Source organism: Typopeltis vanoorti, chromosome 24 (assembly GCF_054136105.1).
Source record: "Typopeltis vanoorti isolate ZY-2024b chromosome 24, IOZ_Tvanoo_1.0, whole genome shotgun sequence".
In the NCBI taxonomy this organism is placed as follows: domain Eukaryota; kingdom Metazoa; phylum Arthropoda; class Arachnida; order Uropygi; family Thelyphonidae; genus Typopeltis; species Typopeltis vanoorti.
Window position 1 is genome coordinate 1903339 of NC_143572.1, and position 23828 is coordinate 1927166.

The window sequence follows — 23828 nt, forward strand, 5'->3', positions numbered from 1 at the left end:
TATGGGAATAAAAAGGCATTAGCTGATTTTTTATATATACACACACACACACACACACACATATATACACACTAGGGGGATACACCCCCCGGGTGCCTATGGCACCCATCCCTTCAGAATTCTCCTCGAAAGGGGTTCTACCCTCCCCCCCCATCGCCTAGGTTACCCCCTTAGTGTCGAGTCTTCAAAAGGGGACTGCACCTACACTGCCCAAAACCCCGAGTTCTGGACTGGTAGGCCGGTTCTCCTTGAATTCTGATGACTCGACACTCAGTGTAGCTCCTGAGTTTCAAAACATTTCAGAAAACGTGACATAAAAAGCCTTATCATTTTATATATATAGGGTAGATAGAAGCATAAGGAATTTATTTTTTCTTGGGACTGATTCAAATCATCTTTTCGTTGACACATATGAAATGTTTCAAGGAAATGAAGTCGTCCAAACCTGGACTGATCAGATTATCCATTATCCAAGTTTTGGGAAGTGATAGATATTGATTGTTCATAATTTTTTTTTTAATTAATAATTATTTTAAATTATTATTATGTATGCAACTTTCTACAATTGTTCCTTTGAAGTCTAATAGTGTAATATGATATACTTCAGCTGCAACTGAGACATGAGCTAATATACACATGATTTTCATGTTTTGAATGTAGTTAATGTCTCTCTCTCCCTGACAATATCCAAGTAATGTTCATTGAAACATACTGGAATTTTCGAATAAAATTTATATAATTTTTATTATATGTATAAGCTTTGAGAGTTATTTTAATATGTCTAGTGCATATGTTCCATTAAAACTATTTAATTGCCATTTTATTGAAATAATGAAAATATTGCACAATGAAATTATCCACTTGGATAATTTCATTATCCAAGTGGATACCTTGTAAAAGGTGCATCATAAGAAGATGAGGATTGGACATTGAATCAGAATTGCTCGTTAGTTCTCCGTACTCTTTACAGGCTATGTGAAGATCACTCTCATTTATTTCACCTTGACCCTTAAGTATCCTGGAGCTTTAAAAGTGATCCTATTACACTATAATTTTACTATTACTATATAATCATATTACTATAATTTATTCTAGTAGCAAGACTTATACGTTGGTTAGACATAACTGGTAATTAGTTTACGGAATTAACAACGCATATAAAGTATATTAATTAAAGGTAACTTTAATGAATAACTTCTATATTTCGGCAACGTCACATTGCCATCTTCAGGAACATAAAGATATGGTATGTGCACTCAGGAACTAACACAAAGCAAATGAGGAAGAAAGCAAGAAACTAATATTGTTCCTAAAGTCCTAATGGTGCCCTCTTGCCGGCTAATTTGGTAGTCTTGGCAGTTGGGCTGAAGTTCTCATAATGAAAGTCTCCCAAATTTGTTGAGGTTAGGAACGTTTTTTAGAGCTGCTGAAGATTCTTTGAATAATCTTTCGTATTTAAACTTGCTGCGATGAATTATTTTTGTTTTCTTCCAACGAATTTTATGGTGGGTATCTAAGGCATGATACCCAGTACAGCCACTCTGCCAGCCCAGAGCGGCTGTACTGGTGAAACTGGACGTAGTCTTGGTGTTCTGAAATCCTGATATTTGTTGTTCTGCCTGTTTGGCCAAAGTAGGACAATTTGCAGCTGCAAGGGACCTGGTATACACCAGGTAGGTCTAGGGGAGGTGGTTGGTCTTTGGTAGAGCGGATAAAGGATGCCAACTTTTTATATGGTCTGTAACAGGAAGTAAGGTCATATATTTTGAGGATATTGGTTATTTTCTCAGAGGTGCCCTGGATGTAGGGGATGGTGATAGACTTGGTGTAATCTTTATTGTGGAGGGGGGGGGGGTTGTGGTTTACAGGTTTTAGTATTTTTTGGATTTTTTTGGGGTTATAGCCATTGGCTAAGAAAGTGTTGAGGATGTGGTTTAGTTCAATAGTCAGGGCCTTGTCATCTGAGCAGATTAATTTTGCCCTGTTATATAGTCTTTTTATCACCCCATATTGTTGTGAGGGGGGTGGTGGGATTGCTGGTGAATGTATCTGCCAGTGTGGGTGGGTTTTCTGTAAACAGAGAAAACCAAAGATCCATCAAGCTGGTGGGTGATTAAAGTGTCTAGGAAGGGGAGGGTGTTGTTTTCCTCTTTTTCTAAGGTGAACTGGACTCTGGGGTGTTGGTTGTTTAAGTGTGTTAGGAAGGAGTGGAGTATGTCTAAGCCATGTGGCCAAATAGCAAACACATCATTGACATAACAAAGCCAAATAGTGGGTTTTTGTGGGGCGGAGTTTAAGGCTTTCTCTTCAAATGTCTCCATAAAGAAATTGGCCAAGGGTGGGGAAAGTGGTGAACCCATTGGCAAGGAAAATTCTACAAACAGATAGAGGGGACAGCCATGGGTTCACCACTTTCTCCACCCTTGGCCAATTTCTTTATGGAGACATTTGAAGAGAAAGCCTTAAACTCCGCCCCACAAAAACCCACTATTTGGCTTTGTTATGTGGATGATGTGTTTGCTATTTGGCCACATGGCTCAGACACACTCCACTCCTTCCTTAACACACTTAAACAACCAACACCCCAGAGTCCAGTTCACCTTAGAAAAAGAGGAAAACAACACCCTCCCCTTCCTAGACACTTTAATCACCCACCAGCTTGATGGATCTTTGGTTTTCTCTGTTTACAGAAAACCCACCCACACTGGCAGATACATTCACCAGCAATCCCCCCCCCCCCTCACAACAATATGGGGTGATAAAAAGACTATATAACAGGGCAAAATTAATCTGCTCAGATGACAAGGCCCTGACTATTGAACTAAACCACATCCTCAACACTTTCTTAGCCAATGGCTATAACCCCAAAAAAATCCAAAAAATACTAAAACCTGTAAACCACAACCCCCCCCCTCCACAATAAAGATTACACCAAGTCTATCACCATCCCCTACATCCAGGGCACCTCTGAGAAAATAACCAATATCCTCAAAATATATGACCTTACTTTCTGTTACAGACCATATAAAAAGTTGGCATCCTTTATCCGCTCTACCAAAGACCAACCACCTCCCCTAGACCTACCTGGTGTATACCAGGTCCCTTGCAGCTGCAAATTTTCTTACTTTGGCCAAACAGGCAGAACAACAAATATCAGGATTTCAGAACACCAAGACTACGTCCGGTTTCACTAGTACAGCCGCTCTGGGCTGGCAGACCATGCCTTAGATACCCACCATAAAATTCGTTGGAAGAAAACAAAAATAATTCATCGCAGCAAGTTTAAATACGAAAGATTATTCAAAGAATCTTCAGCAGCTCTAAAAAACGTTCCTAACCTCAACAAATTTGGGTGCATGAAACTGCCCCAAATTTGGGAGACTTTCATTATGAGAACTTCAGCCCAACTACCAAGACTACCAAATTAGCCCACAAGAGGGCACCATTAGGACTTTAGGAACAATATTAGTTTTCTTGCTTTCTTTCTCATTTGCTTTGTGTTAGTTCCTGAGTGCACATACCATATCTTTATGTTCCTGAAGATGGCAATGTGACGTTGCCGAAATATAGAAGTTATTCATTAAAGTTACCTTTAATTAATATACTTTATATGCGTTGTTGAATTAACAATGCATATAAAGTATATTAATTAAAGGTAACTTTAATGAATAACTTGGCTGTATGTAAGTGCTACATACAGCCAAGTATGTAGCACTTCTACTCTTCAGTAGGCCATAGGTTTGAATGGATGCTTGTTATATCTTCAAATGGGGAATGAAATTAATTTTACAGTGCATGACCACCAAACTGCTCATTAGAGGTATGAAGCAGCTTGAAAAAATTCCATGTTTTGTTTGATTTCTAGAGCAGTATTTCCAAGTTATCTAATCTTTAGCTCATTCACAGTACTAATGTATTATAAAGAGGTTTACAGCCATTCTTTAATGAATTCAGATAAAGTAACATCTTTATTTCATTTTATCCTATATAAAAACAAGTTTAAAGATTGCTGTCTTAATGAAATTATGTTCCCATAATGCAGGGCTCCAAAATTACAACCTACTAACCACAAAAAGTTTTACTCACCCAAGATATTGGGTCTACTTTATGTAATTATTGTTATACGTGGCCTTAAAAAAAATAGATGTTATGGCGATAAAGCAGCAATACATTCTTCAATTCTTATTACACATTATCTGTAAGCATAGGAAAATATCATTTCCTTTAATGTGGGTTTAAAACATATGGTGCTAACACAATTCATAAGGGTTTCGTATGTCCTCAACATGAGAAAATGAGTTTCAACCTATGCAGCCATTCTTAATTATTTTGAATATTCTGACATACTGATGGAAGAAAGTGATCTATGTAATATTCCGCATTCATATGGGAAGACAGATCGGATATCAGAACTTACAATTTTTTATGAATAGTTTTCAATCAATTTATTTTTAAAAATTAGAACAGTTGGATTTTCATTTTTATCTCAGCAGGATAAAGATGTTTTTACATCTTTATCCTGCTGTTTACACAGTTCTAAAGAAAAAAAAAATTTAAACTTCTGTTAAAAGTGTTGATGCAGTCAGATGGACTAAATCTGCACTTTAAGATAAGCCCATTAGAATAGCTTAACTTTTTTTTTTTTTTTTTGTAAAGGTGCTAGCTGAGTTTTGACATAGTATTATTATTATTATTGTTGTTGTTGTTTTCTCCCCTTTAAAAATGTAAAATGAAATGCAAATTTTACAGAATATAAATTCATCTATAATTGGCAGTTGAACAAATGAAAATTAATCTTGTTCAATTATTAAATTAAATTACTCCTTAAGAAAATAGGCAAAATAGTCATAAATATTAATATCGATTTTAGAGGAGTAACATGGAAAAATTTTCCCAAAATAATATTTATTAAATTAATTTTTTTAATTTGTTTAATAGTATAATTTTTGTAGGAATAATGGTGATGACTTACAAGTTATGCAAAATAAAATGTTGTTTGAGAATTATTGACTATTTCAAAATTAACTTGCAAAAGCTGAGTAGGCTTCAGTTCATAACAGAGTGAGATGTAATTAGTGCCATCTATTGTTATAGATTGGAATTATTTTACATTTTGAAAACAGCAGCAAGACTTATTATGTGATGCTATCTTTTAGTTGGAAATAAAGCTTCAAGAAATTTGTTGGTAAATACCCATAATCCAATGACTTGACAGTGATTGAGATGCTTTTAAATGGTTGGGAAAAATAATATATTTTGAATGCTTTTAGAATGATGCTAAAAATTCACTCGCCACTTGCCTTTGCTAACTCACCTGTGGCAAGTGGATCTTTATTTCATTTCATCCTATATGTAAAGAAGCATAAAAATTACTGTCTTAATATGGTCTCTTAATGTATAGGAAAATAGTTCTATACATTAAGGGAACATTTTCAACATTGTAAAAACTCCTTTTCCAATGATATATATATATATATATATTTTTTTTTAATAATTACAGTGCATTTGTTACTCTTGCCCGAGCCATGTTACCAGGGACCAGACAATGTTATATACTTTAGGGGACAAAATCTGGAGGTAGGACAAGATATTTTAATAACATATTTACTTATATTATCCTGCTGATTAGCCTACCATTCCTGTTATCTGGTATTCCGGTTATCCTTATTTAGTTTTAGTAGTATGTCATCGGTGTATTGATATACTGCATATGTAATGTTATAATATTCTAATGTTTTAGAATAAGGTTTTGTTTCATTTTTAAAAGACTGTAATTGCCTTATAATCATACTGTGCTTAATAAATATCCTGAGGATAGCTTGATCATTGTAGTCATGTGCAGTACCATTGACAGGGTGTGGCATAGAGGCAGCCCGCCTCACGGTGCGGCTTAATAAGGGCACTCGTTCAGCCATATTGCGGTAGGCAGCGTCACTATGCTAGCAAGTGCGGAAAGAAGTTTTTCCAAGCTTAAACTGATTAAAAATTATTTGCGAACAGCAATGACCCAAGAAAGATTGTTTGGTCTAGGAACTATATCGATAGAGGTGGACATAGCTTATAATTTAAATTTAGAAGAGCTTATAAACAGCTTTATTGTGCAATATCCCTATAGAGCAAACATTTAATTAATATTATTATGTAATTGTTTTGCATTAATGTTTCTCTTGTAATAAAATGAAAATAGCAACTGGAGATTTTCTTATATTTTTGTCTTATAATCCATCAGGGGAAATATTAATTATTTGCATCAGGGTGCGATCTAATCTGGCGACAGCCCTGGCCATGTGAAAGAAAGCTAATGTAGTGATTTTAAGTTCCAAAAAAAAAAAAAGTTCTTTGTGTGTGTATGTACTATATATGATTTAACAGATTTACTCAGCTATATGATATAGTTAAAGAAATTGAATTACTAGAAGTCAAGAGATACCAAAATAGAAAAAGCAACTTATTATTTGAATGCAGAACTAGTTTTGTCATCATGGAAGACTTCATTGGGTGCATAGCATGAAAAGAGAAATACATGTGATGCACTCAATGAAATCTAAGAAGATGAAACTAGTTGTCTGTTCAAATAATAGTTGTTTTATTTATTTTATTTTATTTTTTTGTGGTATCTCTCATCTATCACAAAAGAGAAAACCATTACAGTAAACTCTCACACTCTTTATAACAAACCACAAAAAAGTCTATATAGGACATACTTTTCTTTCTGAAACGTTGTAAGTTCTCTTCTATTATTCCTAAATTCTTACAATTCGGAGAAGCCATTACCAGTGAAAAAGCACGCAGAATCTACTAAAAAGCAAAACTAGAACTTTTAGGAGAGAGGATTAACGATACGAAATGTAATTTAGCTCTTCTCTTTTCTCGAAAATCATCTTTAGAAAACCTTTTAGCGATCTCCTTAGACTGCATGTCATGGAATCACGTTCAAGAAATAAGTACACGTCGGGCATTAAGATCTCAAAACTTAAACAAACATAAGCTTATCAGAAAGTTTAATTCGCTAAAGACAACACAAGAACAACCAACCCCTAATCATCTTCATGGAAGGAACTAAAAAATTAGTGATAAACCAATCATCATATGTTCCAAATCATAACGAAGAACAAATTCTTGAAAAGGTCTCTCAATTTTGTCCTTGTGCCTAAAACTATTCCCAAAGAAATGTTTTTAATTGAGATGGAGAAAGCTGCATCACTGCTTCCTGCCGCAAACACCAGTTTACTTCGCATGGAAGCAATACCTGCAATTAACAATGCAAGACCTCCATCTGACAACATCTCCCTTGGCGAAAGGCTAGCCATAAAAAGTCTTAAGAATAACAAACACATCGTTATCATACAAGCTGACAAGGGCAACGCAACTGTGGTGCTAAATAAAACAGATTACCATGAAAAAATCTTGCCATTATTAGAGTCAGATACATACTTGGAAATTGAGAGAGAGATCCAACGAGGGAGATACATAACAAAACAAACAACCTCTTACAAAAAGCCACAGAACTTCCACGAAACATACGCCTTGCTTGCTGCTCGCTCTTTACATCCACTCATCCCATGGTTATATGGTCTCCAAAAGATACACAAGGAAAACTGCCCACTGAGACCAATTGTAGATAGTATTGACTCGCCTACCTACAGCTTATCTAAGTTTCTGGCTTCATCTTTAAAAGGTTTTACAGGAAATTCTTCTTCATATATAAAAAACTCAACAGATTTCGTCTCGAAAATCAAAAATTTAAAACTCCAGCCTTCAGATATCACGGTGAGCTTTGACGTGGTGGCTCTCTTTACAAATGTTCCAACTCAAGGCTCTCGATATTTTAAAGAACAAGATTTCAAAAAATATGTTTCCCTTGCTATCACATTGCGTTCACTCCGGCTACTTTCAATACGAGAAAAAAGTTTACAAACAAAATAAGGGATTGGCAATGGGCACCCCCCTGTCTCCTATATTAGCTAACATCTGTTTTGAAGATTTCGAACAAAAGGCAATCTCCTCAGCTACTCTTCAAAAATTTGGCTGAGATCTTTAGATGACATATTTCTTGTCTGGGAACATGGCACCGATAACCTTCAGTCTTTTTTAAATCATTTAAACAACTTCCACCAAGATATCAAATTAACAATGGAGGTTGAAGAAAATGGATCTCTTCCCTTCCTGGACATAAGACTTACTAAGACATCTGATTCTATTAAAATTTCAATCTTTAGAAAATCTACACACACAGATAGATACCTGCATGCGTCCTCACATCACTATCCTGCACAGAAAGTGGATATCATCTCAACCCTAGCACATCGTGCCAGATCTATACTGTCAGATGATGGAGAGCTAAAAAATGAACTACAACATCTACAAAGAACCTTCACAAGTAATGGCTACTCATTGAAAACTATTAATAAGCATCTATACTGTCGCCATCAAAACAACTCAGAAACACAAGACAACACCAAAGGTTATATCTCCTTACCATACATCAGCTCGCTCTCCACGAAACTAAGAAGAATTTTATGAAAGTTCAACATAAAAACCTGTTTCTCTATTCTTCCTAAACTAAGATTGATTTTAAGCAAATACAAACAAGCTCACAACCATCTACAATTCCTAGGAGTGTACAAAATCACATGTGACTGCAGGAAGCAATACTATGGCCGAACTGAAAAATCCATTCTCCTATGTCTGGAAGAACACCAGAGGGACATTGCCTACAAAAGAACTAGAGCAAGTGCCCTGTCAAGCCATGTACTGTTTTCAGTTAACACAAATGATGAAAGCCGTCAACATGAGATAAACTGGACAACAACTTCAAACCTTCATATATGCTGTGACGAGGTGGAGCGTCACATAGTCGAGTCTAAGTAAATTGTTATTGACCCTCATCACATAAATAATAACCTTAGCTATAATCTACCGGACTCTTTCAGCTCTGCTATCCGATATTGGCACACTCGTGAAATCAGATGCATTGCAGCTGCTTAACAATAGAACTTCAACACAGACTGTAGCTATAGTTCAAAGCTAACTGAATTTTATAATAGTCATTTTTATAGTGATATGATGTTTCTTATATTGTTTATTTGCTTTCTATGTTCCCACGCCTGAAGAAGTCGGACAATCTGATGAAACATGTTTCATTTTGAATAAATTTAATTGTTATTCTAGTCTCGGTTATAGTCAGTATATATAAATATGAATATATATATATATATATCATCATCATCATCATCATCATCAAATTCCTGTCATGTACCCTCAAGGGGTGTACAGGATATGACAGTACTACATGAAAAAATTACATCATTACTAACTTCCTATCTACAATTTTCCTCCAAATCAGTCTGTTACTTGTCAAGACTCCAACATTATCAGATCTTATATTTCTATTGTCTAAGGCACTTTGTACCGTATCAATCCACCTATATCTTGGTCTTCCTCTGGGTCGTTTTCCTGCCAACCTGGCAGAGAACACTTGTTTTGCTAATCTTTCCTCTCCCATTCTATTTAAGTGACCATACCATCTGAGATTAGCTCTGCTAACGCATTCCTGGATGCTGACAATGTCAAGTTCTTTCCTAATATCCTCATTTTTAATATGATATTGCCATTGATGCCATCTGTTCACGCCTCTAATCTTTCTCAGGACTCTCATATCTGCGGTCTCTAGTCTTTGGTCAAGTGTTTTACTTCTGACCCAGCTCTCAGATCCATAAGTTAAAATTGGTTTGAACACAGTCTTGTATACAGCTAATTTAGTGTTCCGACTAATTTCTTTCTTATTCCATATGAATTTATTCAATTGACTTCCCACGATACCAGCTTTGCTGATTCTGTTGTCTATTTCTATATTTAGTTTACCATCTTCAGTAAAAATTGTGCCTAAGTAGCTGAAATGTTTTACTTGTTCCACAGGTTCTCCATTCACAACACAGTTGATATTTTCAATGATTCTGCCTATTTTCATTGTCTTTGTCTTTTTATTGCTGACCTTCATACCATATCTATTACAACAGCTATTCAATTTAGTCAGAGAATCTTGCAGACTTGTAGCGGATTTATTTAGAAGTATAACATCATCCGCATAAAGCAAAGAGCTGACATTAACATCTCCAATTTTGATATCAGGTTTAATACCACATTCCTTCATAATGTGATCCATATAGATAATGAATAACAGAGGGGATAATGTACATCCTTGTCTCACACCAGATTTAACATTAAACCATCTTCCTGTACTTCCTTCAATTCTAACTGCTGACTCACAACTCAAATAAAGACTAAGTATTGCTTGATATAATGCCCCATTGACACCATATAACTGCAGCGTATTGAATAGCTTCTCTCTTGGCACCTTGTCATATGCCTTTTCCAAATCGACAAAACTTAAATACAGATCTTTGTTATATTCCCATGCTTTCTCGACTATTTGTCGTAAAGTGAAGATCTGATCCTGACAGCCTCTATTTGGCCTGAATCCAGCTTGTTCTTCACCAAGCTTTTCTTCCACAATTCTTCTCAACCGTTTCTCAAGTATACTATCATAGATCTTGCCAGGAACACTCAGTAGGAAAATACCTCTGTAATTCTCACATTCAGTTTTATTTCCCTTTTTATATATGGGTACTATGAGAGCTCTACTCCAATCATCGGGAATTCGTCCCTCTGTCCAGGCTTTCTGAACTATGCAGTGCAGCCACTGTAATATATATATATATATATATATATATATATGTATGTATGTATGTAGCTGGTTACTGCTGTAGGCCAAAGAGATGTGCAGAAAGATGTGAATGTACTGTATTAGATTAGCACTACAGGTGTAGTTAGAGTAATTATTATGAGGAACTTCACCTGTTCGGACATAGATTGGAAAGAGTGCATGGTAGATAGAAATAGAATTTATACAGTTAAAATGTAATGATCCGAAACAAGTGTTGAAGGGGGATCCATCATTTGAGGGATCTAACCATATCCCTCGAGGTAGCCAGTCTGCCTTCATTTGGGAGTTTGAAGTGTGTGTGTATGTATGTATGGGGGGGGGAGTGATTGTGCACTCTTATCCTAGAGTGCTAATGTGGAATTTTCAGCTAGAACGGAATTACAGAATATGGATCTGCAGAATCAATAATGAACGACTTATGAAGTAAACTGGGAGTTAGTGCATGGAATAAGAAATTGTGTGATTATGGACAGAGAATTTAAGTATCCATCTTTGTAAAGCTTCGATATGGTCCATCTTGACCATTGAGTACATTTGACCACCTGGATTTCTTTTTGGGATGAGGAGATTGGTGAGTAGTGGTCAGTATCAAATTATATTTCATCTGACCTTTATAATTGCTTCTGCCTGGCATGAAGTTGAGACCTGAGAAGTGGTTATAGTTATTCTTCCAAGAATATATTTCTCAACCAAGATAGGCTGTTGCTCTTGCTGATTGTTGTGCTCCCATCCATGAGCCATTCTTTTATGTCTTTATTTTGGCCTTTGGTATTCATCATCAAAGAATCCATCATCTGTGGAAGGATAGTGTTACCATCATTGGTGATGCTTTGCTTGGATAGAAATTGCAGTTTGTGTAAATCACACAACATTGAAAAAGGTTCCTCAGTGTTGTGGAACTTACACAAGCATAATGACTGTCTGCACATTTGGATCTACATAAACTGCCTTCAAGTATAGAGACAATTTATGTGGATCCAAATCCTCAGATTATGATTTCTAAACTCTGACTCCATGGTTCAAGTGGCTTAGTAGGAAGGTTGATATGTTGGACCATACAGTTTATGGTTTCCTGTTACTGTAAGAGATGAGGAAGTTTCTTAGACACTTGCTGAATTTGCCAGCAAGTGGTTACACAAACTTAGCTGGCAAGTTTTAGACTTTGTTAGCCCACATCCTTTATCTTTAATTGTTCAGTCAGAATTACTCCCTTTCAGATTTTTTCTTGTAATTTTCAGTTAAGGAACATTACAGAAGGTGTATTATGTTCACTGATGAATCTGCTAGTTTGCTATCTTGACAGTTATTCCAAATGCTTACACTCATACATTGATGCCTCTCTTTGAATCCTAAAGCAAATCTGCATGAATATAGTGCTAAGCATAGGGTTTGTTCACATATGGTTGAACTGGAAGATGCCAAGTATGTTTCAGATAGCTGTTTTGATATTTTTAGTATGAAGAAAGAAAAATCAGTATTAGGAATTTTGAAGAGAGTTTTACTGTTATATTATATTAATTTATAATAAAACCACTAAGGGAGGGGGAGTGGCATTCTTATATAATGATACCATTTATTATCACATTTGAATCTACACCTGTTTTTGACATATGTACTATAAGCATGATTTGCCATTAAAGTGGTCTAATCGAAACATAACATTTTAATAGTGATTCTGGATAATAAATTTCACCAAGCCAGGGAGGAATTATTTAATGGAATTGTTTTACCAATAAAAATGGTCCAATTATATTGGGGGTGAGGGGGGAATTATATCAATACTCTCATTTCATATAATTTTTCCAATGAAAATGGAATTATAACACACAAAAAAAATCTTTTATCACCAGTTTTGAACCTAGGGTCTGGCTGTTGAGCCAGGTTACTGCATTGCTTATATATGACCAAATTAATATTAGGCTTAGAAGGTTTTTATAATTGTTGACATAAAATATGGTTTACAATTGTTCAGAGTTGAATTTTCAGTTGTCAATATTTCCATTCTTTTCATAATAACTGTCATCATAGTGTTTGCACCATTTATGTTGTTCAGAGATTAACGATACATTTTTAGAAATGTATCATTGTATGTTTATAAAAGTTGTATGTTTATTAATTTTCAGCCAATTTTTTTATTTGTCTCTAAACAATATAATTTTGTTTTGCCTAAACTAGTGTAGTTGAAAGGAAACTGAAATGAGATATCAAAATAGAGATGAATATTAATAGATCCTAAATACCAAGTTTCATTCAGTTTTATCAAACATTGCAGAAATATTAATTCAAATTGTATTGCTAATAAAAATGATCTGATTGAAATTAAAATCAAATTTCAACAGATTACATTAACTTCTATCCAGTGAAAGTATAATTTTTGTAATATATAATTTCAGCAGATTTAGCTCATTTGTAACCCTACAAAATGGTCTGATTAAAATGAAAAATGATGGCTTGACACATTTTTGTAAACATTCTAGATACCAAAATTTAATAAAAATCTGTTCAACTAAACTCTTAAAACAATTTGCATTTGGATGGACATAGCAGTTTAGAAGGCAAAGGATTTAGTTTGGTGATGTAAAAAAAAAAAAAAAAAAAAAAAAACTGTTTAAAAATTTGTGAATGAAAGATATATATTTTCATTTGATAAAATTCAACTCAGAGAAGAAACTGAACAACTTCATTGCTTCTTGAACTAAAACATTGCGTTGGATGTTTTATGCCAAAAAAGTCATTTAAAAATGCATTCATGTACATGCACATTTTTAATAAAAGGGAGGTTGTTATGATGATGATTATGAAAAAATACATAGCTTTGTTGTTGTAGATGATGCTTTCATTTTGTACTATTTGAAATCTTTGTACTATTAGTATGGCACAATATTTAGAGCTATTGAGGTTCCCTTGTTTTTGATTTTATGTGATTGTTTATGTGAAAAATTATTATGTATGTATTTGTGTATTAAAAAAGAAATAAATCCTTTAATACCTTTTCATTCCACAGTTAGTACTCTTCTTAAATTTTTTGGAAATATTAAGCAGCTGGTTTCCACCTCCTACTATCTCTAAGGCAGAGTGCAGTGATCCAATGTGCTAATGGCAGTATGTGTGAAAAATACATACACACACACACAAAGGCAACACAGTAATAAATGAAAAAAAAAATGTGGATCTGACTGTCAAGTCCTACTTGGTAGGGCACCCTCTATGGACATTTGTAGTTGAGGTTGTAAGTTGGGATCTCTAAGGATTAATTTCTCCCAAATTTTGGGAAGATTGTGTGAAACACAATCCAGTTATGACACTTGTGGATGGTATTTGATTGCAGGTACAGTTCAATATTTGTATAATCGATAAAACCACAAATCTAGGTCTGAACAACACAGTTTCATATGTTAGAGTTTAAATACATCAGATATTGCAGATTATATGGCATGTAATTCTCTCCACACATAGAGAGAGAGAGATGTAAGAAACTTCCAAATGGGAAACAATCCTTAGAGATTGTAACTTTACAGCCTACAAACACCCATACAGGACACTCTATTTAGATAGGCCTTTAGGGTCAGATCCACATTTTTTCATTTATTACTATGTTGCCTTTGTGTTACAAGTGTTCGTTTGTACTCCCTGAAGATGTCTCAGTGACTGTGATATAATACTGGAAAATTTAAATAGTTTTTAATCCTTTCTTAGTGTTAATATTCCATTAAATTTCCAATATGATGTCCTCCAGCACTAACATATGGACAGTGAATTTTTATGCATCAAATCCTTCAGTTCTAGGGATGGTCATTGCTTGGAATAATTAGATGTTAGGATGGGGAGCTTGATGTTGAAATAATCAGTAAAACTGCAAATGATGGGCGCTGTCAATCAAATTTAGGCTTTTCTTATGCTAATCACAAATTTGATGTTCAGATAATAAGTCAAACTGCAGATTAAGAAAGATAGAACAATCAAAGTGTCTCCATAGCGAAATTGGAAGAACGATGGTATGTTGTGCCCTTTGATTGGAAAAGGCCTAAGTTCAATTCTCATCATTGTGACAGGAAGACTCTTTCTGTTTTTTTTTTTTTTTTTTTTTCAATTGAAGGTGAGTTAGCCAATCTCATACGGAGGTAGCAGGGTTTTTTCTCCCAGAAACTCCAGTTTTTCATCCTGCATACAGACAAATCAGCCCTTCAAAACACATGCAATTTACAAAAAAAACTAGTGGTGGGCAGTAGATGGTGCTGATGTAGATGATGATGGTAGTAAAGGTTTGGTGTGGTGGTGAGACAGAGAGCTGTACAGTAAGTGTCCTCCCTCGATTAGTCTTTGGACCCCTTGGAGGTGTCACAAAATAATAATAATTGTCAGACAAATTTTCCAATGTCATGTGCCATCATTTTGCATTATTAACTTATGGATCTGAGAGCTGAGTTAGAAATAAAACACTTGACCAAAGACTAGAGTCCACAGATATGAGAGTCCTGAGAAAGATTATGGGTGGGAACAAATGGTATCAATGGCAATATCGTATCAAAAATAAGAATATTGAGGATATTAGGAAAGAACTTCCATTGATAGCATTCAGGAATGTTAGCTAATCTCAGGTGGTATGATTACTTAAATAGAATGGAAGAAGATAGCAAATCAAGTGTTCTTTGCCATGAGGGAAAAAGAGCCAGAGGAAGACCAAGATATAGAAGGAGTGATACAGTAAAAAGTGTCTTAGAACAGTGCTTCCCAAACTTCTGGATGTCAGGGGCCCTCCTTTGGAAAAATTTCAACATTTCACGGCCCCCCCCCCTCGATAATATAGACATATATTATTATTATAATTATTGTATTTATATTCAATACAAAACATACACAGCGAATATTGCAAAAATCAAATACAAATATTACATTTTTAGCATCTTACATACACATTGGACATGGCACATGATCTCATATTGTTATTGTACATTTGCAGTACAAGCACATGAAACGTAAAACGATTAGTAATAAAGAAAGAATTAAAAACATAAAAGAAGTTTAATAACAATTTAATGTGATGGATGTGTTTCAATACTGCTACACAAAAAGTCAATATCAGGTGAGTGAAATATTTGAAACTGCAATTCTTAGATTTCTGCTTTGAAATGAAACTTATACGAATAAGCATATATTTACTAATATTCATTAAGCGCCGAAATGTGCAGGAAGCGAAATTTGTGAACACGCACCAATGTGAGATTTTTTTCCCATTAAAATATAAAAAATAACAAAAAAGAAATAATAAAAATTAAATACCTTTCTATTAAGATAAAAAAATATCTACTTAGTCTTAAAAGATTTTCAATTTGTTTTCATTATTTCACGGCCCCCCTCAACAAAACCTACGGCCCCCAAGGGGACCGCGGCCCACAGTTTGGGAAGCGCTGTCTCAGAAGACAGAAATATATAAGATCTAATAATATTGGAGTTCTTGACAGATAACTGATTAATGTGAAGGAAAATTGTTGATTGGTAGGTAGTAATGATATAACTTTTTCATGTAGTAATATAAAATTCTCTACACGCCCTGAAAGTACATATCAAGAATTTGATTATTGATAAATTTTCCAATATCAGATAAGCATTTGATATTCATATAATCAGTAAAAATACAAATTATAACAATTGTGGATGACGTTTGATTTTAGTTCAGCATGTGTATAAATCAGTATAAAGAGCTATCTTGAACATACTTTATTTATTATCTGTAACATTATCAGATTTGGTCAAAATTTGCACTTGTTTAAATTGCACTTAATTTCTTATTAAACTTCATTCTGCTGTGAAGATTAATTAATAAATGTATTTATTCATTTATTTTTATGAATTGCAACAACAGTTGAAATAGCTGTCAGGCCAATGAAACTGTTGATTAAAAACACTTAGGTGATATACAAGTTCCTGAAAGTTAAATTATATTTTGAGTAGTATAGTACAGTACAATACAGGACTAAGGCAGCTTTCTTGCTGAAGTTCATATTCTCATAAGTTCACTCACTTTCAAAACTTTTTTTTTTTTCCAGAGAGACAAATATTGCTTTACTCTCTTTTTATAAAACACAGATATTTATTATCTTCTTGTAATAGTTTTTGATGCTAAGATGAAGCCTTTTAGTCTCTTTTTTTTTTTCAGTATAAATTATTATTTTTTATTATAAATTTAGAAAAGTTAAATTATAATGAGCCACTAGTTCAGACTTTTTGAATAAATATCAAAACTTGAATATTCCTTTGAGTTTTGTTTCTTACTTTGTGTTATAGGAAGAGTTAGAAAGGGATAAACACATTGTGTGGTTTGTAGCATTTTACACAGCATGGAATCCTGTTTGTGTGAGCCTTGCACCTGTGTTTGCTGAGTTGTCTCTAAAGTGAGTAGAACTTTCTTATTAGATTAAATAACTTTCCTTACTTTTAGATATATGTTAGCATATGTATATACAGGGTGTCCTAGAATTATCTATTTCAGTGAAATGGAATGAATTTTTTAAAAACTCATGTTTATTGATGTTATCATGTTTAATATGTGTTATAAATGTAAAAATTTCTAAATTATTTCATAATTTTATTTCCATCTCCTTTCAGAACCCTAATAATGAATACACAAGAACGCATCTTTGTTGTAACATCCTGTATCAAAGGAGTGCAATGTAATGAAATCAGAGAAAGATTTGCAAGGAAATTTCACAGAACTGGTCCTACAGACAAGCGATTCATGAACTTGTGAATAAATTTAAAAGAACTGGATTCACTTCCATACATGATCAGGTGGAAAGAGGACACTCAAGGGTAGCACATAACAGTATCAAAGGAGTACAACAATTGTTCGAAGATGAACCAAAAGCGTCAGCCAGGGAAGCCAGTCGAAGACTCAACATGCTCAAGACAACAGTTCATAGAATCTTGCATTCAACACTGATGAAAAAGGCTTATCACATATCACACTACACGAAAAGGATTATCCAAATCAAGCAGCAAGGTGTGCAGAATTTGTGGATAGATCGAAAATGGAAGTTTATTGGATAACATCTTAATCAGTAGTGATGAGGTGACTTCCCACATGTGTGGTTAAAGTCAGTCGACACAATTGCCATATCTGGTCCAATGAAAAACCATCTGAAGTCATAGAATGGCAAAGAAACTCTTCAGAAGTTAACATGTGGCTTGGAATGACTAAATCTGAAATTTATGGCCCATTCTTTTTTTGGGAAGCATCTGTAACAGGTACTATCTACCTTGAAATGCTTAAGCAGTTTTGAACCACAGCTTCTTGATGATAATGTTGTTTCAACAAGATGGAGCACCATGTCATTATGCACTAATTGTCTGAGAATATCTCAACAGATGCTTTTCGAATTGGTGGATTGGACGTAGAGGACCTTAGCCTCCGCGTTCTCCGGATTTGACACCGCTGGATTTCTTTGCATGGGGTTTCATAAAAACAAAGGTTTATTGCCAAAAGATCAATAGTTTACCTGAACTTAAAGAACACATTCAGTTGGCAGGTAGGACATAACTCCTGAAATGCTTCAAAATGTGTTTCACAATTCTAAGGATAGATTTGAAATTTGCAGGGATACAGACAGAGCACATGTAAGTTCTCAATAAAGATTTGACTTGAGATTTAAAAATCTGTTTTTGTATCATAATTAGGTAATAAACATAATGTTACAACAAAGATGCGTTCTTGTTGTAAGCACTAAGTTTGTAATAGTGTAGAATTTTTTTTTTTTCTTACTAGATGTCAGGCCTGTAGTATGACTAGCGTACTATGTAGATTGTAACGTAGCTTGTTTCATTGTATACATGTGTATACTCCAGGTGATGATCTTGATATGAAGGCCAAAACATCAGGTGATTATTTGGTTTATATTAAACTGAAGGACAGGTATCAGAGAGTGGTATACAGAGATGTAAATCTGCTAGATTTAAGATAATCAGTGGTATGCCCAGGAATCAGTTCATAAAAAGACAAGTTGCATGCACATGAATCTTAGTATATACCAAATAGCATGAGTGGAGAAAGTAATAAATATTGAATTTTGTTGGGCTTGAAGGTAGTAGTAAGTTTGTATTTCCTGATAATCTTTGTTACATGTTCAAAAATACCTTTAACATGCTCATGCTGGGTAGTGTCCACACAGACAGACTCTGTCCATGGGAGCATGCTTTATGTATATATGTTGCTTCTGTTTTGGGGCGATGCTAGTTCATGAAGTTTACATGGCATATTAGTTGCAACTGTTTTCAGTAGAATTTTATGTAAAATTAGCATTTGTGAACTGTCTTAAATCTCAAATGCAGGTTTCAAGTTCATAAGAAAGATTCTGGTAATTGGACCACATGTTTATTAAGGTAAATAACAATAAAAAATAAAAATAAAAAACGCAACAAGTTTCGTAAGTTTGTTTGACTTACATCTTCAGGGATCAAAAGCAACTAAAAGTTTAAACACAAGAAATGAGAAATTACTCAAAATAGTTCATTCTATGCAGTTGTGGCCGTCTAACTGTTCATTAAATTAAATATCCGAATGCAGATTGACCTCTATCATATCATCTCATCTCCTGTTAACCAGAGTCTGTAATCCGCATACTCGCAATCTGTCCTCATAATCTGATATAATCTTTGTAACTCTTCTTTGCACCCTTTTCACCCTTTTGAATCTGCATTCGGATATTTAATTTAATGAACAGTTCGACGGCCACAACTCCATAGAATGAACTATTTTTTAGTAATTTCTCATTTCTTGTGTTTAAACTTTTAGTTACCTTTGACCCCTGAAGATGTAAGTCAAACGACTTACGAAACTTGTCGGGTTTTTTATTTTTATTTTTTATTGTTATTTACCTTAACCCCTTAATGTACCAATTAAAAATCAGAAAGCGGTCGTTTTTCTGTCAATTTTTTGTGTGAGGGTGATTTGCTGGATCAAATTCATCATTATTTGAAAAATAATGATGAATTTGTGCAAACACAAACGAAATATCTGATACACGTCGTTGGCAACTTTTCTCGGCTGAAAGGAAATAGGCACAAGATTGTCTAGCGTCTATATTCGGTTGTATTTATATGTGAAACCAAAATTCAAAATCAATTTTGGTGCAATAAACAAAAGACGTGTCACAAACATCTTTGTATGTTAAGGGGTTAATAAACATGTGATCCAATCACCAGAATCTTTCTTATGAACTGCTCAACCACAGAAACCTACACCTACAACTAGATTTCAAGTTATTATCTGAGACCTCCAGGGAGTTAGGGCTCATCGAGAGAGGCTATAAATCACCCAAACCAGCTGTCACCCCTTCCCTTAAATTTATTCACACTAGATGTATTCACTATCTCTAAAGGCAAACTATTCCACTCGCTTACTGCTCTGCGAGAGAAAAACTTAGCTCTCACACCTTTCTTGACTGCGAACAAACTTAATTTCCATGGATGCCAACATTTTCTCTCCCCACCTTCTGTATAATGAAAATTTTTATCAGATGATATCCTATAACACCCATTCAGAAGTTAATAGATCTGTATCATATCATCCCATCCCTGTTTCTCCTGTTAACCAGAGTCTGTAATCCCATACTCGCAATCTGTCCTCATAATCTGAATCCTATAATCTGGATATAATCCTTGTAACTCTTCTTTGCACCCTTTTCACAGCTTCTTTATCCCCTTGGAACCTGGGAGACCAAATCTGCACACAATTATCCAGGTGCCTTTATTATCAAGATGCCTTTATAAACAGGCAGAATGACTTTCTTAGCCTTACATGTCAAAGCACTTCAACATTGCAATAATTCTCTGAGTTGTGTTTGCAACTTTCACTATGTGACCTTTGCACTTCAATTTCCTATCTACCATTGTACTAAGATCCCTAGCCTCATTAGTTTCTTGTAGCATAACTCCTGCTAATATAATATGCTGCTGGAAATCTCATTATGCCAAAGTGCACAACTTACTAACATTAAACTGACAACCATTTTCGTTTGTCCAAATTTCCAGCCTATTCAAATCATTTTGTAAATGCTGTTTCCCTGATTATCCTGCCTATGTTCACATCATCAGCAAACAATTGCACATCTCCTGTTAGACCCTTCATAAAGTCATGAATGTATAGATTGAACAATAGCCCAAGGACTCAAACCTGAGGTATACCACTGGTCACCTTAAATCTGGAAAATTCACACCCACCATATGCCACTTTTTGGTATGGATCCACTGATCCAAGTTGAGAGTTTATATTCCAATCCCATATTCTCCAGTTTATGCAATAGCCCTTTGTGTAGTATCCTATCAAATGCCTTAGCAAAATCCAATATTGTTATAGTGTATCAATTCCCTTTATCCAACTCAGCCGTAACATTGTTATAAAACATGACCTTCCTTTAGTAAACCTATAAAGAATCTCTATTTACTAAAATAGAAAAAGCCAGTTCATTTATTCCTAATCATTTGGCAAAACTTCTCTGTATTGAATCCATCTTCATTATCAACAATGCTAAACCTCCAAGAGATAATCTTTCTCCTGCAGAAAGACAGGCCTTAAAGAATCTTAAAAAGAACAAAAACATCATTATTTTATCTGCAGATAAAGGCAATGCCACAGTCGTCCTCAATTCTGAAGATTACCACAATAAAAGGCTTCAACTGCTTGAAGACAACATTATATATTCAATTCTTCAGGATGATCCAACAAGGGAACTACAAAATCGCACAAACAATCTGTTAAAGACTGAATTTGAACTTCCTCACAATATGCGCCTTTCTTTACATTCGCTTCCCCCTCTTATTCCACGCATTTATGGAGTTCCGAAGATACACAAAAAAAACACCCCTCTTTGCCCAGTTGTGGAAGGAATTGATGGTCCTACTTATAAGCTTTCGAAACATCTTGCAGATTACCTCAAGTGTTTCTCCAATAAATCTTCATCGTTGATCAAAAACACCACAGACTTCGTTTCTCATATCAAAAATATTTCAATCAGTGAAACTGATATCATAGCAAGTTTTGACATTATCTCATCATCATCATCATCAAATTCCTGCCATGTACTCTCAAGGGGTGTACAGGATATGACAGTACTACATGAAAAAATTACATCACTACTAACTTCCTATCTACAATTTTCCTCCAAATCAGTCTGTTACTTGTCAAGACTTCAACATTATCAGATCTTATATTTCTATCTTCTAGGGCACTTTGTACCGTATCAATCCACCTAAATCTTGGTCTTCCTCTTGGTCGTTTTCCTGCCAACCTGGCAGAGAACACTTGTTTTGCTACTCTTTCCTCTCCCATTCTATTTAAGTGACAATACCATCTGAGAGTAGCTCTGCTAACGCATTCCTGGATGCTGACAATGTCAAGTTCTTTCCTAATATCCTCATTTTTAATATGATATTGCCATTGATGCCATCTGTTCACGCCTCTAATCTTTCTCAGGACTCTCATATCTGCAGTCTCTAGTCTTTGGTCAAGTGTTTTACTTCTGACCCAACTCTCAGATCCATAAGTTAAAATTGGTTTGAACACAGTCTTGTATACAGCTAATTTAGTGTTCCAACTAATTTCTTTCTTATTCCATATGAATTTATTCAATTGACTTCCCACGATACCAGCTTTGCTGATTCTGTTGTCTATTTCTATATTTAGTTTACCATCTTCAGTAAAAATTGTGCCTAAGTAGCTGAAATGTTTTACTTGTTCCACAGGTTCTCCATTCACAACACAGTTGACATTTTCAATGATTCTGCCTATTTTCATTGTCTTTGTCTTTTTATTGCTGACCTTCATACCATATCTATTACAACAGCTATTCAATTTAGTCAAAGAATCTTGCAAACTTGTAACGGATTTATTTAGAAGTATAACATCATCTGCATAAAGCAAAGAGCTGACATTAACATCTCCAATTTTGATATCATATTTAATACCACATTCCTTCATAATGTGATCCATATAGATAATGAATAACAGAGGGAATAATGTACATCCTTGTCTCACACCAGATTTAACATTAAACCATCTTCCTGTACTTCCTTCAATTCTAACTGCTGACTCACAGCTCAAATAAAGACTAAGTATTGCTTGATATAATGCCCCATTGACACCATATAACTGCAGCGTATTGAATAGCTTCTCTCTTGGCACCTTGTCATATGCCTTTTCCAAATCGACAAAACTTAAATACGGATCTTTGTTATATTCCCATGCTTTCTCGACTATTTGTCGTAAAGTGAAGATCTGGTCCTGACAGCCTCTATTTGGCCTGAATCCAGCTTGTTCTTCACCAAGCTTTTCTTCCACAATTCTTCTCAACCGTTTCTCAAGTATACTTGAATAGATCTTGCCAGGAACACTCAGTAGGGAAATACCTCTGTAATTCTCACATTCAGTTTTATTTCCCTTTTTATATATGGGTACTATGAGAGCTCTACTCCAATCATCGGGAATTCGTCCCTCTGTCCAGGCTTTCTGAACTATGCAGTGCAGCCACTGTAAGACTCTTATACCACCATACTTCAGCATTTCTGGTCGAATATCATCTACTCCTGCTGCCTTTCCACATTTCAAGCCTTTGATGGCTTTTTCTACTTCAAGTATGGATATGTATTCCTGACTGCATGCCTGGTTAGTGTTTTTTATCACTGTGCTGTCATCACTGCTTGTTTCATTTAGCAGTTTTTCAAAGTAATTGCTCCATACTTCAAGGATATCTTTTTCTCCTGTTTTCATTTCACCTTTATCATCTCTAATTCTTTTACAGCACTCTTTCCTCCATTCCTAAGCTTCTTCAACAACCTCCAGAATATTTTGCCACCTTCTTGATATTTATTTTCTATATTCTTGCCAAAGTCCTCCCATGACTTTTGTTTAGCTAGTTTTACACACTGTTTAGCTTTCTTACATTTGTCTCTGTATTCTGTAAGAGACAAAGCTGACTTATTTGCCAGGAACTTTTGATATGCTTTCTTCTTTTCCTTCACTGCCTCTTTAACTTCCTGTGTCCACCAGGGAGTTCTGATTTTTTTATCCTTGCACACAACCTCACCACATGCCTCTCTGGCAGAATCAATC

General features: G+C 34.8%; 1 protein-coding gene across 1 annotated transcript in view; it reads left to right on the forward strand.

Annotated features, from left to right (window-relative positions):
- LOC150092885 (thioredoxin-related transmembrane protein 2 homolog) overlaps window positions 1–23828 on the forward strand; it is a 123679-nt gene that overhangs the window by 41291 nt on the left and 58560 nt on the right. Inside the window, exons 4-5 of the mRNA XM_090413755.1 lie at window positions 5501–5577; window positions 17012–17118. Coding sequence (XP_090269881.1) covers window positions 5501–5577; window positions 17012–17118 — 184 coding nt within the window. The remainder of the gene's footprint in view (window positions 1–5500; window positions 5578–17011; window positions 17119–23828) is intronic.